At 43.1% G+C, this 16,925-nt stretch overlaps 3 protein-coding genes across 6 annotated transcripts; all 3 read right to left on the bottom strand.

The window, feature by feature from the left end:
* Positions 1 to 2,772: 2,772 nt before the first annotated feature.
* On the bottom strand, positions 2,773 to 5,747 carry LOC123144305 (uncharacterized). The gene is made up of 10 exons (XM_044563396.1): positions 5,484 to 5,747; positions 4,785 to 5,111; positions 4,371 to 4,443; positions 4,120 to 4,232; positions 3,935 to 4,019; positions 3,783 to 3,855; positions 3,593 to 3,648; positions 3,336 to 3,401; positions 3,093 to 3,158; positions 2,773 to 3,005 (listed from the first exon to the last, which is right to left on the bottom strand). The coding sequence occupies exons 1-10, from the start codon at positions 5,606 to 5,608 to the stop codon at positions 2,922 to 2,924; spliced, it is 1,068 nt and encodes a 355-aa protein (XP_044419331.1). The 5' UTR covers positions 5,609 to 5,747; the 3' UTR covers positions 2,773 to 2,921.
* Positions 5,748 to 5,962: 215 nt separating this feature from the next.
* LOC123144304 (glycerophosphodiester phosphodiesterase GDPDL7) lies at positions 5,963 to 12,016 on the bottom strand. Of its 3 annotated transcripts, none has more exons than XM_044563394.1 (10): positions 11,698 to 12,016; positions 10,797 to 10,914; positions 10,370 to 10,666; positions 8,568 to 8,677; positions 7,973 to 8,471; positions 7,749 to 7,787; positions 7,367 to 7,654; positions 7,141 to 7,280; positions 6,575 to 7,055; positions 5,963 to 6,402 (listed from the first exon to the last, which is right to left on the bottom strand). In XM_044563394.1, the coding sequence occupies exons 2-10, from the start codon at positions 10,894 to 10,896 to the stop codon at positions 6,107 to 6,109; spliced, it is 2,250 nt and encodes a 749-aa protein (XP_044419329.1). In that variant the 5' UTR covers positions 10,897 to 10,914; positions 11,698 to 12,016; the 3' UTR covers positions 5,963 to 6,106. The 3 variants fall into 3 exon arrangements, with proteins under 3 accessions (XP_044419329.1, XP_044419328.1, XP_044419330.1); XM_044563393.1 differs by lacking the exon at positions 11,698 to 12,016 and adding an exon at positions 11,332 to 11,598; XM_044563395.1 differs by lacking the exon at positions 11,698 to 12,016 and adding an exon at positions 11,186 to 11,299.
* A 146-nt stretch (positions 12,017 to 12,162) lies between these two features.
* LOC123144306 (UPF0047 protein YjbQ) lies at positions 12,163 to 14,723 on the bottom strand. Of its 2 annotated transcripts, XM_044563398.1 has the most exons (7): positions 14,464 to 14,723; positions 14,285 to 14,345; positions 13,438 to 13,532; positions 13,321 to 13,354; positions 13,124 to 13,178; positions 12,984 to 13,026; positions 12,163 to 12,524 (listed from the first exon to the last, which is right to left on the bottom strand). In XM_044563398.1, the coding sequence occupies exons 1-7, from the start codon at positions 14,536 to 14,538 to the stop codon at positions 12,453 to 12,455; spliced, it is 435 nt and encodes a 144-aa protein (XP_044419333.1). In that variant the 5' UTR covers positions 14,539 to 14,723; the 3' UTR covers positions 12,163 to 12,452. The 2 variants fall into 2 exon arrangements, with proteins under 2 accessions (XP_044419333.1, XP_044419332.1); XM_044563397.1 differs by having other exon boundaries at positions 12,984 to 13,178; positions 13,321 to 13,532; positions 14,464 to 14,716.
* Between the last annotated feature and the right edge of the window lie 2,202 nt (positions 14,724 to 16,925).

Raw genomic sequence — 16,925 nt, 5'->3', positions numbered from 1 at the left:
CTATGACTCAACATAGAAGAAAAGGAAACTATGAAACAACTATGTCTTCGCACTCCATAGTCTTCACGTGAATGTCTTCTCGAGTCATAATCTTCGTTGTGAATATCTTCACAGACCACCATTGTCTTCAATGTCTTCACACATTTTTAGGGGTAATCTCTGGTAGGTAAACCGAATCAATGAGGGACTACTACCTGTGTTATCCTGTAATTCTCACAAACACATTAGTCCCTCAACCAACTTTGTCGTCAATACTCCAAAACCACCTAGGGGTGGCACTAGATGCACTTACAGGGTCCAAAATGTTTAAAAAACTGTAAATTTTGATTTAAGCATCGAAATCCAGTTTTGTTTTCACATTTGGGTTTCTCGCGACGAGTTCTTCAAAACTAGATCTCATATTGATAGGTTTCGTCGAACTTTTTTTTGAGGCGATTTTGGGTCCGATGGAGGCAACTTTAGTGCTATAGGAAGGCAACTTCATTTTTTGCCTAGCAGGGCTGCCTATTAGGTTGGTTTGTGTAAAAATGAAAAAATCACACAAAATATGAGGCACCTTTAGTGCTACATATAAGCAACTTCATTGCACTATGTGTATGAATGAATTTTGCTAATATTATCACAACTTGCCGACCATGGTTGCTCGGTTGCCTATCGTGGATGTTCAGTTGCTTATCATTGATGCCTCGTTGCCTACAATACTATGAAATTGGCCTATCATCGACATCCAGTTACCTTCTATTGGTAATTAGTTACCTACCATCAGTTGTCTAACTTTGCAAATTAGTTGCCTACAATATTATGAAGTTGCTTATCGTTGTATTTTTTAAGTTGCCCCAAAACAGTATGAAGTTGCCTATTAATGATGCTCAGTTGACTGCCATTACTATTTCAGTTGCCTATAATATATTAAAAAGTTGTCCGTCAATGTTGCCAAGTTGCCTATATATGAAACTAAGTTGCTTACCACACTGAAAAGGTGTTATATACAATTTAGGATAATGTTAGGCTACTCACTAGTCATGGCAGGCAACCTAGGATAACGTTAGGCTATCTCAGAAAGTAAGTTTCCTATAGCACTATCAACTTGGAGATGAAGGTAGTTATGGTAGAATACTTGTTGGTCGTGGTAGAAAACTTTGAGATTGTTTTGTACTCGAGTGGCACACAAAAAAAGTTAGCAAGTTTTGGGGTGTGTTTATACAACTCCAGTGCACTCACCAGACTACTCCTGTGTACTTTGAGTTAGTATCTAGAAAAAAGCAACCACATATGAAAAAATATAAGTTCACCATTGATGGGGCTATTGGAGGTAAAACGAGGACAATAACTTTAAGATCGTTATGCACTCAAGTATCACACAAAAAAAGTTAGCAACTTTTAAGGTGTTTTCGTGCAACTCCAGTGCATTCAACAAGCAACTAGTGTGTGTTTTTCATCATTATATCTGGAGATTTTAATGATTTTTGCTGGCAACTCGTGCCAAAATTATGAATAACTTGTGTAGTTTTGCGGGCAACTGTCTAATCCGCACCCTATGAAATTTCTCATCACCCCCTATGCAACTTCTCATCTGTCCTCACTTTTGCAACTAGTCAACACCCGCGACCTAGCTAGCTCACACACGCACGTTCATTAGCGTAGGCTGGTAGACTACCCCAGAAAAGGTAAGAAAAAAGCTCTCATACCACCCATCCTCACATAGTTCGGAATTTGGATCATGATAGAAACCTTAGATCCCACAAAAACTTTTCAACATTGCAGGCCACTTATGTCCCTTGATGGACAACTTTTATACTCCCTCCGTTTCTAAATATAGAGTGTATACTTTTTGGCATGGAAATTAAAGAACACACATTAAGGAAAAATTTCACAAGTTTTGGGCGAGATTTCACCTGACTAATTGACATGAGAAAATAGAGGAGCTTGCTTGATATAAGGAAATGTTATCAAATCCCTAAAAAAAATATCCAAATGAGTGGTGCAACGCAATACACCTTATATTTTGGTTTTTTCTCTCAAAAACTATACACCTTATATCAAGGAACGGAGGGAGTAGTATTTTATGCAATTGGGGATCATCCGTAGGCAACTTCGTAGCAATGTAGACAACTTGGTTTCTGAGGCTGACAACTTTCCACTCTACGGTAAACAACTTTCATAGTATCATTAGCAAGTAAACTATCTACAAATTAGTTTTCGATGTATGCAACTTAGCAACCATGGTAACAATCTATTAGACTACTGCACACAACTATTAGTAGGCTACGAGATGAATTCACTAATACACACGATGCAATTCATCTAGCATCAAAGTTGCTCTTATTTAGCACTGAAGTTGCCTCATTTAGCATCAAAGTTGCTTTTGAAAAAAAACTTCAAAACATATTCACATGGGATCTAGTTTTGAAGCGTTCGTCATGAGGAACCCAACGGTGAAAACCGATCATCATTCCGACGCGCGGTTTGAAAGTTACAGCTTTTTGAATTTTTCCATACTGGAATTAATGCATGTTACGTCATCATTGCATTGATGTGTTTGGTCGGACCACATGGAGAAAAATCAACGCATTGTTGTGGAGGAATCTTTCCATATATAGAATGGATGAGTGGGAATTTTTTTCCAAATCTGGGTGATGATTGTGTGGGTCGCGAGCCATCGAATGATTGCAGCACGTGCGCTCGACTTCGCCAGAAAGCGCAGCTGCACTTTTAAGCATTCAGGTTATTATATTTTTAGGTTCTGTTTACAACAATTCCTACGCTGTGGAATAAATTAGAATCAATCAACATAATCGATTTGAAAGCTTCCAAAAATTTACAAGCATGTATTTTGGAGTCCCACTGGGGAATACTCCTGGACTCTGGTGAGCTAAGTGGGTGGCATGCACCATGAACTTTTGCAGAAGGGATCACTGCAGTCAGCTGCTGGGCCTGCGTCGTCGGAGGTAGAGGAACAAAGCCGTGCACGCCGCTGCCGCGTAAGGGAACACAGTCCAGATGCCCTAAGGAAGCATAATTTGGATTAGTGGGATTGAGGAGAAGGAGAAATTGAACTGTGGGGGGTGGTGTTGGGGGAGCGGAACATGTACCACGGCAGCTGCAACGCTCGCGAGTGCCACGACGGGGCGTTCTCTGAGAAGAAATCCGACCGCTAACTGCAGTGAAACATCTTGAATGCCATGAGTAAGGATTGACAGGTCCTTATCCATTGATATGTGGCAAGTTCTAGTGATGATAAATCAAATGTCCATACCAAAGTGGCCACTTGGTAACTTACAGAACGTAACAGACAACGGTTCTGAAACTAAATAATGGGGTTAATGTCACTTTACCTGGATAGGAAGAGTAAATAGACAGCCGCAACAAACTCCAGCGAAATAACAGTCTGCTGATACGCCCTGTTTATAGTTAGTTACCAATAATGTCAGCGACAAAGCATTGACCAGTACTCTCTCCGTCCCAAAATAAGTGACTCAATTTTGTACCAATAATATTAGTTGCCAATAGTGCAAAGTTGAGTCACTTATTTTGGGACGGGGGAGTATATTCGTTGAAAACTGGAAAGGAGAGTGAAGCCTGAATGACTAACTACTGCGCCTGCCAGAAATCCTGTCGGATTCCTTACGCCGATTGAAAACCGTTCAACTGCAGTAAAAGGAACAGATAATGATGACTTAAACTGCTAAAACAATTGTCTGTGCATTTTGTGGAGTTCCAACATGCGCGCTGTTTACCCAAAGCTAAATAATGATTGTGAAACTGCTAGTTCAGATGCATACCAAAGCCAATCAGGTTCCCGTACTTTTGTATAGCACGAGATACAGTCAGGGCTTTATCCTTGCTAATTCCAAGCTACAAAAAAGAACTGTAGTTAGATCTCACTATAATGCACAAAAGGTTTACGTCAGTGATTGATAAATACTTGTCTAACCTTGCTGTATATGTCTTCGGATGCTCTTGTTTGTCTAAAAAGCTTACCAAGATAGAATGGAACCATATCGCTGATACAAACACCCCTGCACGAAAGGATAGTTTAGGACAATAATTTCTATTAGTCTATTTTGTACTATCTTCTGACGAAATGGTCTATAAACAGAGGACAGAGGATGGGCATACCAGTAAACCCACAACACCGTAGAAATTATATAAGATGCATTCGTCGAGAACGAGTTAACAAGAGATTGCCAAGTTCCATCCAAACAAAGGGTGCGTGCTAACGAGATCCCAACCTGCATCATGAAGAAGTCAAGACAATTATCAACAATGAAACCACTATGAAGTGTGAACAGGTATAAATTTGTGCATATGCGAAATAGAGTTGGAATACTAGATGAGCATAGTCTTAGGTACCAGTACAGAGGACAGACCCAAACGTTTAAAGCTTCTTCACTAACAAACAGTCCAAATCCAGCAGCCATGAGCAACCAGAAGTAGACCCACCTGGAAAAAAGATAGCAAACTCAAAATACTTACAGAAGTTTCAATAACAAATTAGGAGGGAAACAAAGCTAAGTTGTATAAACAATTCTAAATTTTGCAATGATAAAAAGGGAATGATGCTTGGAGGTTACAGAGTCAACTCAAAAGCTATTGCAACCATTGTACGTAGTGTTCAATTCAATCATCATTCATGAATTAATAGATCTGACATCTCACAGACTGAAAGTGATTCATGAATACGTTTCAACAATAAATATTTTTACTTCAGCATCTATTTGCTACTAGAATAACAACACAATATTTAGCATCAAGGAAACAAAAAGATGGCCAAATGCACATACCCTGGCGTATATTCCGGAATGATGACCTTCTTCCCGAACTGAGAAAATGTATATCCGACAGCCTCTGACTGCGCAGAAGCATCAATAATCTGTGGCAGGCTGAAAGAAGTACCGGACGAAGGTTGCTTCATGAAAATCGATATCGCGGTGACCGTCACTGCAATACCCAGTGCAACTGCCACTTTTGCAAGCAAGGAAGCGCCAGCATTGCTAGGTTCCACTTCCACCGCCTCGATGATCTCACCCGCTTCGCCGCCACCAGCAGAAGGTTCTGCCCCAGACATCGCCTGCGCAGTCCATGGACCCAAACGGGACGCCCTGCGCAAACTGTTTATGTTTGCAGGAAAGAAGTTTCAGACATCTAACCTAGCAGTTTCCCCCAAAGCACACCCTTCTGTAAGAAAACTGAGCCCTAAATCTACAAAAGATGACGGCAGAAAACCCACAGATTGTTAAATTCGGTGAGGAACATATGAGACTTGACCTGGGAACATCTAATCTAATCTACAGAGGCTACAGCGATGAGTCAAGCTATTGGTAAGAAAGCGTCGTTTCTTCTAGCAGTGGTTGCTCCAAATTCGTCCAGGCGGCAGAAATCTTAGGCCGCCTGCAACAAACGCCTACTGATTAAAAACGCCACCCTCGAACCCCGATCCTCTACTATCAGAGGGAGCTCCAGGAGGAGGAGGAGAACCCGACCTCGTAACGCGACTGCGAGCCGCGGCGGACCGGCGGGAACCGGAGGAGAAGGTGGCGCGGCGGCGGGGGAGTCGAGGAGGAGGCGGTGGCGGAAGGCAGCCCAAGCGCGCGTGGACCGTCGCCATGCGTCTGAGAGGATGCGGTGGCGGTGGCGGCGTCGCGCGTCAGGACCAGGCTATCGGCGTATGTTTTGTGTGGCGCCAAAGCAGGTTGGTCGCTGGAGGATGATGATGCGTGCGAATGGCATATGCCAATGCCATGATCATTGTGAAACTTTCAAGTCTATAATTTTCTTTTCTTATTATGTGTTTGATTCATTCAAAAAAATTAAATTGATTATTTAGTTTATTTAATTTGAACTGTTTTGTTTGCTGTTTTTACTTCAGAAGGTGGTAAATTCCAGTGCCTCGAAGAGAGGGAGTAAAACACAGTTCCCTAAACATTTGAGGGTTCAGATTCAAGCATGCATGGGGTGAAACTTTCTGAAGGTGTGTAATTATGTGCAGGTTGGTGAGGAAGTATCTACTTTAAACAGCAATATGTTACAGAACAGTTCAGGGTGTGAGGAGGAGGAAACATAGAGGATATCATGTGGTAGTACAATGCCACTCAGCAAGAGATGATCAATGGCAGCCCGAGTACAAGAAGGCAGCAATGCCAGTTGCTACCAGGAAGCTACTGCCGGCACTGGAGCTGGGTGGAGAGGAGCTGCTGTCAGCTACTTTCGGTGCAGCCTCCGGAGGGCTGCTCACCGACACAGGCGGCAGCGGCGGGTCGATAACATCGGCGGGTTCCAGCAAGGGTGCTGGGGGGAGCGCCGGGGGCAGCGCGCCTGGGGGGACCATGCTCACCAGAGCACCGGGTGCTGCAGCCATGATTGTGTAGGTCAGGTTCTTCGTCGGATCACTGCATGGGCTCCCTGCAATTCATTCAGACAAGAGACAAGGACTGTTACTCTGGCAACTAGTGGAAGTAATGCTCCGATGCGGTCTTCACAAAAGTTGGTGCTGGGATTGCTTGAGCTGAGAAGCTCTTTCGTGTAGCTGCAATCTGAAACTGTTCAATGTGCATAGCGTCAAACAGGTACTTACTGAAGTATGTAGTTGCAGTGGCAGGGAACTCGGTCACAATTCCATCGACGACCAATGCTGCAGAGTATGTAGCGATCTCGACCATCGGATCAGCAAAGTAGTCGAACCCAAAGTTGGTGAACTCATTCTTGAGCGGACCGACGTGCACCGATAAGTTTGCAGCGTGCAGATTCTCCACCAAATTAGTGAACCCTGTCAGGAAGAAGCCATTGACCTTCACGAGCGAACCGCGGGTCACCATCACTACATGCGCAAACTCCTTGATCTCATCCACTGAAGGCTTGGAAGCATCACTTATTATGGTGCCAACAGTGAGAACCCGCTTAAACGATGGGAACTTCTTGAACGCTGAAAGTACGGAGGAGTCGTCTGACTCAATGAACACTTGCTGCTTGCTCTCCTTGTCGTAGCTGGCATTGACCAGTGCACCGGAGACTGCATCTACCAGGCCAAGACCTCTGGTTGCAAGGTATGGAGCATCCTGCTCTCAGCCAAGAATGTTCAGTTCAACAGAATTACGGGGATAACATGAGCAAATAGTAACTTCAATGAGAAGGATATGCTACCTCTATCTCGATCAGTATACCAGAGACATTGCTACTTTTGGCAAAGTGAAGGAATTCGGGCAAAGTAAAGAATTTGCCAGCATTCTTCGCTGCAGGATTTCTTTTCAGGCCTGCCTGAGCAAATGGACCAGTAAGCTCGGCTGATCAGATGAACAAAAAAACAAGATGTTAGTGCATGAGAAAGAGAGAATACATGAAGAAATAATTTAACTGTTCTGTTCTTTACGTTTCAAGGTTTGGATCTCGCTCCATGAAAGATCAAACGAGAAAATGCCTGATTTATTCTGTATTTCACTGATGGTAACAACTTTTGTCATGAAAGTGGTTGCTGCCGTCGTGCTGGCAATGAGATCTGCAGAGCCCAGGCAAAAGGCCACACCGTCTTTTGACATCCGAACCGAGCAATCTATTATGTCGGCACCATCTTTCACTGCTTGTTGGTAGGCAAGGTCCGTGCAGCCTGCGTACACGCCACTTGCGCCATTGTGCGTTATAATGAGTGGCCTCTCTCCATCTAATTGAATAGAGAAATTAGTCAATCGTAGGATGATGATGAGTTAACAAAGTGCATACTGCGACATATAAAGAAAAGAAAAAAAACAGCTTACTTGAAGCAAGAGCATTTGCTTCATTATGTGCCAAGCACGCTGCAAAGATCCTCAAGATGTTATCAAGGAACAAATAAAAGATGAGAAATTATGCGTAATCAGTATGTTCCTATCATGCGTAATGTGATAATTAACCTGTTGTGACAACCCCTATGGTTAGTTGTGGCAATGCTAGGCATCAACCAAATATGCATTTTCAACATGGAATAGTTCGCAGTGCTTACCGACAGCTCCTGATGCAGTGGGCGGGAAGTCAGTCATCAAACCATCTACAGTGAAGTCTGGGTTGTTTATGAACTGCAAGTATTCCGCAGCAGGATCATAGCTGTAGTTGTAACTCGTAAGGATATCATTGGCAAACGATCCTACATGCACTTCCAGCCCTAGGGCATGTGCATCTTTGACCAGACTGGTAGGTGGGAGCAAGTACAGATTGTTATTCACTGGCCAAACATAATTCCTGGGGACCATAATTCCTGATGCAAAAGCCTTGACGGATTTCAGATCTTTCAATATTTCTCCATATGATTTCTTGACGCTTGTCTCGGTAACATTATCAGCGAGACACCGCAAAATTAGCTTAGCCCTGCCCTTAAGCTTTCCACCAATACTTTTCAAGAATGAAATATCTGGCGAGGATATGTAGGCAATAGGATAATCTTTTGGTAATTTTAATAGGTAATCTTCGATATCTAAATTGTGATCCCTATAAAAACCATCGAACTGCAAAAGGAAACATGAACTTTATTAGATAGAAAACATAGTGCAGTAATATGGGAGCCTTGGTGAACTTCTGAATATTAGTGAAATCCCATTTACCTCCACATTAACCCAAATTTGTTGCGGGTGGAGTCCAGCCATATCATCAAGCGTATACATTCCCATTATGGCATCAAATGTGCTTGGGCGAGAAAAAATAGTTTGGATCACTGAGGAACGATCAAGCAACAGGACACGTCAATATTCCGCAACAACAAAAGTTTCAGAAGCTAAACGAAAAGAGGAATTTCAAGGTACACCCAAACTGATATGAGCCGTTAGTTCTGTGTGAACTAGTGGGGGCAGTGGGGATGCTAATATTATTATTACCTTAGGCTGGCCATAGTGGGAGTAACTTAGCTAGTAACATAACGCACCTCAAGGCAAGTTTGTTTATGTGGCAAGTAGTTAATGAGGTGAGAGGTGTTTGTGCTCCACTATGACTAGCATTATACTAGTAGATAAGAGCCTATTAATGGTCCCATAGGGTTAATACGGACTTCACTAAGGTGTGGTGATAAATAAGGAAATAAACAAGGCAAATCAATGGGTTCTATTCTAGTTTTGGATTCACGATTAGCTAGCTCCCGTGCAAAATAACGTGTTAGGTTTTCTTCGGACTATGTAAATAGTCCATGTGCCATTAGTAACACATCCATTAATACTTGGAAACTTTCCAAAAAATAATAATAATATGTGTGCACATCAATAACTCAAGTAGGTAGTATATATACACCGCACGAAGCATGAAAGGAAACAGATGGATTTAATTAACACACATCATTTGACCGTCCTTGCATTGTTGATATATTGTGTTAGCTGCTACTCCCTCCGTTCCTATAAATACGGTGTAATTTTTCGTTCGCTAACCCCAAGGAGAGTCCTCGAGCGACGAAACTGACCCATGCTACCCCTGAGAAAAAAATCTCTCCTAGCATTAGTTAATGACATCCTCACTTGTTGTACCTTGCTTCTCGTACCACAGACCCACACAGTGCCTCGCAAGCCCCCCACGTCCCACACGATGCGCAGATCAAAAGCACTGCAGGGACCGCTTATCCATTGGGGAGAGATGGAGCGGAGGATCAGCACATCGCTGGAACTGAGGGAGATAAGACCGAGAGAGTAGGGGTAGTTTGGGGAGAAATGGGAGTACGCTGCACCCTGCGCCTTGTTCAATGGAAAAATTGGAGAAAAAATTTGCGCCCTACTCATGGGAATGGAGGGGGTACACGTTATGTAAAGATAATATCACAGATATTCTTTTTGGATGCCACATGTGCTAAGATAATGCTACGAGTATTAATCCTAGTCTAGATGTATGGCCTAGGAACAGCATCAAAACACATTAAACAAAATGACCCTTTTGTATACATTTTGGATGTTGCAAGAGAAAAGGTATGCTGAGATATATAGTTCTTGCAATACATTCATGTAATATAAATAAAAATGTTGGTCTCTTTAGTTCTTTACTAGCATATATGAAAGATCGTTGATTGTGAAGGGATAATTAGGTCCATAAACAACTTCCCGTTTTAACATGAACAAGAACTTGCTATAAGCTAGTGGAATGCTCGAATAGCCAAAGCTGCCTTTGATCAATGGACCGCTTGGATTAAATACTACTCTTACAGGTCCTAAGAGGTAAGTCGGCGTGTCTCACATCTTAAAAGAGCTCAAATGGCAAACCAGCTCCAACGAGGCAAGGATACAATTCCAACCTACGTGTTCCAAATATGGAAGAAAATGACGAGTGTTTAACAGTTTTGATGCTTTACCATTGCAAATCGTCGCGAAGCACAGATAAAATATAGAATATTTTACTTTGCAGTTCAAACGGTTCAAGAGTTTTGCATGCATACCTGTGACATTATTTATGAGCTCGTCTGAGGTGAAATCCACAGCAAACCACCCATGAATATCTTCTGAACCCAGCTTGTACGTTTTGTCCTTCTTAGGGTACATTTCAGCAATTAGTGTTGACTTATCAAGCGTTAAGCCACTTCTGCAGAAGCCCACACCGTCACTGGACAATTGCAGATCACACTCCAGAACGACTCCAGGCAAGCTAGCTGTCATCGCAAACTCATACGCAAACTTGCTTGATTCGGGAAATAAGCCAGAGAAGCCTCCACGAGCGATGACTAGAGGAGGACGACCTGTAGGACAATGATAGGATGATTAGCACTTTGCCAACATGGCCTGTGTGGTGGCAGATCAAAATGCTCGATCGAGTGGGGAAAAAATTGAAAGTCGAGCAAGAGAAGAAAAGGGATAAAAGATGTTTACCATCCAGAGTCTGCCATTTCTCTACCGGAGCATCTATAGCGGCATTGGCCCCATGAAGGAGTATGAGGATCAAAAGCATGTGAGGATATCTACCTCCCATTTAGCCAGGAGGAGCACCCTGCAAAGCATAACGCTTGAGCCCCGGAGAAGCAATTGCAAGAATCATTTGGATTTGTTTACAAGGAAAATAACACAAGAGATATATGTATGCACTCGAAAATAATACAAGAATAAAATGAAGAGGCAGAAGGGTTGATCCTCTCGATTTTTTCCATGAATTAAATTAAAAAGCATGCAAAAGGGTGATTGAAGTGTGAAACAGAAGATGGAAGGGTCTGCTACAAGGAAAGACGAATGTAATGTAGCTGCACAAGTTGCAGGGGGCAAACCCGATCAATCACCCTCTCACCAGACATGCAAAATTACAGGCCTCAAATTCTAATCCCAAGCTAAGAAGAAGATATGCGACGAACTAATGGGGCGGTGTTTTGATTGATTGAGAGAAAAAAAAACAGAGAGGAGGGCGGCGCCTCACCTCACATGAAACGACGGGAAATAAAATTTAGAGGAGGCGGCGATCTATCTCCAGCCCCACCCAGCCAAGGCTCGCAAAATGTCCCCATATGAGATTGTGGAGCGGAGACGAAGGTGAAGAAAAAGGGCTCTAAAATTAGGACGACGGACGGCCTTTGGCATGCTCGTGCTTGCTTAATTTAGATTCAGAGACGAGGCCCCGTCTATCTAGCTATAGCTCTCGTGCTCGGGAGTTTCTTTCTTGTTCCTCATCCGCGTCAGGGAGGCAAACAGATAACGCCCCCTCTTTCGCCTGCCCTGCCTTAAAATGCCATGGAATTGAAACGGGAGGGGGAGTGGGATGGTAACACTTCTTAACGGCTCTCACCCCGTGGGCGCCAAGACGCGCGGTGGCATCGAGGAGCGCGAGCGCGGAGCGGCGGGTGCCGGACGGGGGCGCGTGGGAGGCGGACGCGACGGAGAGGTCGGGTGCGCCCCCGGTAGTGGTAGGTTGCGAGGGAGCAGGGGGGGACCCAGCGTCCGGAGTGAAGAGGGCGGCGGCGAGGAGCCGGCGTCGCCGCCCGCCATGGCTCCTCGGAGTGGAATCGGGATTTGGGGGTGAACTCTTCCGCCACGATTTCTGCCTCGCTTCTCTCGACGTACGCTCGAGCGTCCCGTTCGTGCCGGTGGCCTTGCATTGCAAATGGATGGTGCCACCCCATCGTTGCACCTGCACTCCGTTGTCGCTTGTTCAGTTGCAGAGCGCCGGAAGTCGGCTAGTAATTCAACAACTTGTTCAGTTTGATCCGTCTGCGAGGGGGAAAAAAATTAAACAATCTGAAATGTCACCGCATTTGCAAGGCATGTTTCTTTCTTCATTCATATTATAATGAAAAAAGACAGATTTCTTCAGCTACATGGACGAGAAACTCTTATGTTCTATTCAAACAACTGGGTAGGGTACGCCCATCTTTTGAACACTCATGTTGGCTCCCAATTTATTGAAATTTTGCACTACTCATTCATACATACAAGACCGACGACCCGTACACAACATGTTCAAAGCTCTCAGGTCCTGATTTTCCATGCCGGTGCTTAAAGCCGGCCAGCATTCCTCCTTTCTCCAGGTTTCTAATACTCCCTTTAGATTCCGTTGAGGGTGACCACGATTTTACGAGCGCTGGCATGATCACGATGTTCGCACAGCCATATACCCTGAAAAAAGGATGTTCAGGTGAGATTTTGCAATCCCAAAACAAAACGTGTAATCTGCAATAAGTATGGATTCTTCTGTTCAGTTCGCTTCCCAGGGTTTCAACTACTATTGATGTTATTACTGAGACTAAGCTTGAACATCAGATACTATATAATGTACCCCAAAGGTGCTTGTCCGTACTAAGTATGGTCTTAGAAAACGATTTTGAATCCAGTCGAAGCATAGTCGACATGAACCTCCTATACAATACTGCTTGTAATTTCATAACTTTCCATTCACCATCTGGGAATTCTACGCAAGCAATCCAGTCATGCTTGTGGTATATCCAACAATAAAGAGAGTATTAAGGATTGACAGGGGACAACAAAACAGCCATGATGATATACTAATGAGCAAAGGCTGAAATGGCCAGATAGTAAGAGATGATTTCTGGAACATGTATACATATTTTTTCTTACCTGCCAAGTGCCCAGGTTGAGATGTCCATCAGTTATAGGAATTCTGGAGAAATTTAGAGCAAGAATACAGCTTATTATTATTTTTAGAAAAAGTAGAAGAGAAATGAAATGGGAGAAAAAGGAAGGTAGCAAACACATACGCCAGAGCACAACCAAACATTGATGATTTAATATGTGCTGGCATGTCATCCGGTCCTGGAATTAGAACTGAAGTATTATGGAATGCAATAAGGGGACTAGTACGGTCTCCACTAATCAAATCACCGCCATGCCACTGTAATTTAAGTGCAGCATACTCTGCTGGTTTAGCTAAACCCAAACACATAATAATACTAACCTTCCATAGTATGCTTCCAAGGAGCAGAGCGGCCCTGACAATAATCAACACATAGTGAAGCAACACGTAAGTGATCACACTTTGGAGTAAGACAAGAAAAAAAATCAGAGCACTGACCTCTGGAACAATTTTGTTAAGGAATGTTTCGGTGTCAGCCTGTACATCAGAGTCATAGTTCTCATTGATGGTCAGGGAAGCACTTGTGTGCTGCACTGCAGAGCGAAGGAATTTAATTAGTACCAAAATACCTGAGTGTGCTCTACATGGTTATCAGCTTATGCACATGCATATAAAAAAAATTGCATCGTTCTCTACATGCTTAATTGGTGACAATTCGATATTTTTAGTTTCACCTGTCTACAGTAAAGTTTCACTCCTGATGTCTTGCTCCCGTGCTCACTTTTGGTTTAGTTATCATGCTCCGTTTTCTTATAGTGCTATTTATTGATAATGAGCTTCCATAAAGTTATTCAAAACGAAACAATGCCAAATGATGTAAGCCATGTAAAAGCTCCAACTTGTCAGATACACAATCACTGTAAGACATCACACAAACACTATACTTGATTTCCTCATATAGGATCAAAACAAGAGACCTCGATACAGTTCTCGACAAACACGCATAGCTTGCCTTCCCTAAATACTGTACACGCACCCTTTTTAGAGTGCAACATACCAGAAACCCTCCCTAAGGCCCAAAAAACACGTAACCATGCCATACAAGCTAACATAATCTTATTAGCATTGTAGTAAGCACAAAACCTCAAGGTTAGTAAATTTGACCAAGCTACTGAAGCCCAGTTCAGCAAATTTCCATCACATATATTTCTATTTCCTTCTTTAAGAGAAACCTCGCTTTCTACATAGAAAACCGTCTAGCATAATAAAGCTTGTTGGAAGCTGAAGTCTCTAGATGAGAAGGAACAGATCACAAGTTGATTCAGGTAGGTTTATCTGTACATACGGAACAGATGCGCCAAGCCGCACTTGAACCCGGAGAGATCTCCCTCAATCTCCCTCAAAACCTGCAACGCTCGACATAACAACAATAGAATCGCGATCAGCAAAAGGATGAAGCCCTGGATTTTGCGAACGAGGCGGTGAGGCGAGGAGCGGCTCGGGTGAGATTGAGGGCGAATAAACCTTGGGGGTGATGAGGTGGCAGCCGCGGCGCTGGGCAGGGATGACGACGGTCTTCTGGGCCCACTTGGCGGCCATGGAGCAGGGCGGGCCGGCGGGATGGGGTTGAGCGGCGGCGGCGGTGGCGGCGGCGATGAGGGTGAGCTTTGCGCACGCTGACACGCGGCACGGGAAGCAGCGAGCGATAGGGGCGTCGTGTCCGGGAAGGGGATCGTTCGGTCCCTGTTTCTGCTTCCGATGATTAACCAATTCAGCCTTCAAGGATTTGTGGCCGTCGGATGAGCTGATCAACGCTCCTCGTAGAGTTTAGTGAAATTATCTCTTGTCTACTACTACCTCCAGGTTATGCTTAAAAAAACCTCCGTCCTGATTTATTTGTCTCTTTTGTAATTTGTGCCAAAATTTAACTAAAAATGTAACTTACAAAATATTACTGCATGTCAAAAAAAATTATATCGTTAAATTCATATTTGAACATAGTTTTCAATGGTATAATTTTCGATGATATGCATGAACATTTTGTAAGTTAAATCTATGATCAAAGTTTGGCACAAAATACAATAAGGACTAATAAACTAGGACAAAGGTAGTACCTACCTAAAAAAGTAAGGATCCATCTCCCGTCTTTCGTCGCTTAGTTTTGTTCGACCTCCCACTTCCGCTCACCCCACCCCACCCCGCTTCGTTCAGCTTCACATCGCATGCCAGTTTTGCCATTGATTAATCCCCTCAATACGTAAAAAAAACATGGCATGCAAACCACTATTAAAACCTGTCCATAATTATGGGGCACGAAAGGTGGGCGCAACTATTATTTTTTAGGGTTACCGCTTATCCAATTCAGCCGCTGCAATGGGGAGGGGCCCAATCTAGAAGACTATGACATCACCGCCCAAAACTTGGTGCACCATAGCCAGCCCCCTTGAGATCGAACCATCCAGGGTGTGATGAGCACGACGGTCGTCCTACTCATGCCTGATCTGACGTTATTGTACGTTGTCCACCAGCCCGTATCGGGAAAGTGCTTTGGTTCCAGGTGTTCCGGCACGCCATCAGGGCCAAAGGGAGGCGTTGTTATGTTCTTTCATAGTGCCTACATGACATTTGATCATAGCAAGATTGTAAGCAGACATCCACACAACAAGGTTATCAAACTAACTAGCAGAAAAGAAGCATATTTATTTTGATTTGCGCCATTTGGTTTTAGGTTTCAGTATGGCCAATGATTTTGGTGTTTTCCGGTGCATTAAGAGAAACATGAATTTTGGAAACCTGAAGAGCAGCATCCAAAATAGCCGCATATTACAGGATCCAACAACAGCACAAGCATGGATCAAACGTGGAAAGTAATAGTATCACCCTAGTAACGATCATAAAAATTTGTTGATCTTTAGAGAACAAAATTTCAGCAATGTGGTTACTTGCGCATGTCCGGCTGGTCTCATCTTTACCTAATATTAAAGGGAGGATTGTTTCTCCACTTTTTTGGTCTAGCGTGGGTTCGTAAGTCGAGTCACAGATTTCGTACGTCGCTCCCGAGTTTTTTTTTTTTTTGAAAACCATCCACACGTCCTTCCTGAGTTTTTTCTTTTACTAGAAAAAAGTAAAAAAAAAAAGGACCAAAGCAGGATCGAACACCCGACCTCCAGATTTAGTGCTACGGTCCTAGCCACTCGCCCTTACAGCATTTGGTGTTCAAATGCAGCGCCTAACTATAAATCTACATAGAATATTCCCGATGTCTTTTTCTCTTCGGAAAACCAGCCAAAAATAGGAGGCCCGAGGGGAACACGGGGCCTTTAGTTTGCAGGCGAACGTGGTAGCGGCTCAACTAGATCGAGTTTGGTGACAAAATTAATGCTGGGCCATAAATATACAATGAACATTCGGTGATTTTTTTTTCAAATGTAACTTTTTAACTAGCAACAAAATTCAGAAATGTTTGAAAAAAGTGAATTTAAAAATACACACTGAAGTTTTTTTTAGTATACGGTGCACATTTTTAAAATACACACTAATATACGGTGACTTTTTAAAGGCACACTAAACAAATTTCATATATACGATGAACGTTTCTTATATATAGTGAAGAGTTTTCAAATGTAAGGTGAACCTTTTTTTTCTATACGGTGAACTCTTTTTATTACGTGATTTTTTTAAGAACATGAATAAATTTTGGAATTACGAACTTCTGTTGAAAAAAGATACGAACATTTTCTAAAAAATTGAACAAATTTTAAAATTCTGAATGAAAGGTCCGAAAAAGTCGGCCATCTAAACGCTACCTTCAGCGAAGCGACAACGTTTTGACGCTCACAAGGATCAAATAGAATCGGCGGCGTTTCGTACACCGAGTCACAATTTGTGTACGTCATTCCTTGTGCGAACAAGCCTTGGCGAACACTCTTCTCTCATGGACCCGGGCCTACTTGAGTTCCATTTTTTTTGGAAAATCAGCAAAAAAT

The sequence above is a fragment of the Triticum aestivum genome, chromosome 6D (genome assembly GCF_018294505.1).
Source record: "Triticum aestivum cultivar Chinese Spring chromosome 6D, IWGSC CS RefSeq v2.1, whole genome shotgun sequence".
NCBI lineage: Eukaryota > Viridiplantae > Streptophyta > Magnoliopsida > Poales > Poaceae > Triticum > Triticum aestivum.
The sequence above is the reverse complement of the archived record's forward strand: the minus strand, read 5'-3'. Positions and strand labels throughout refer to the sequence as shown.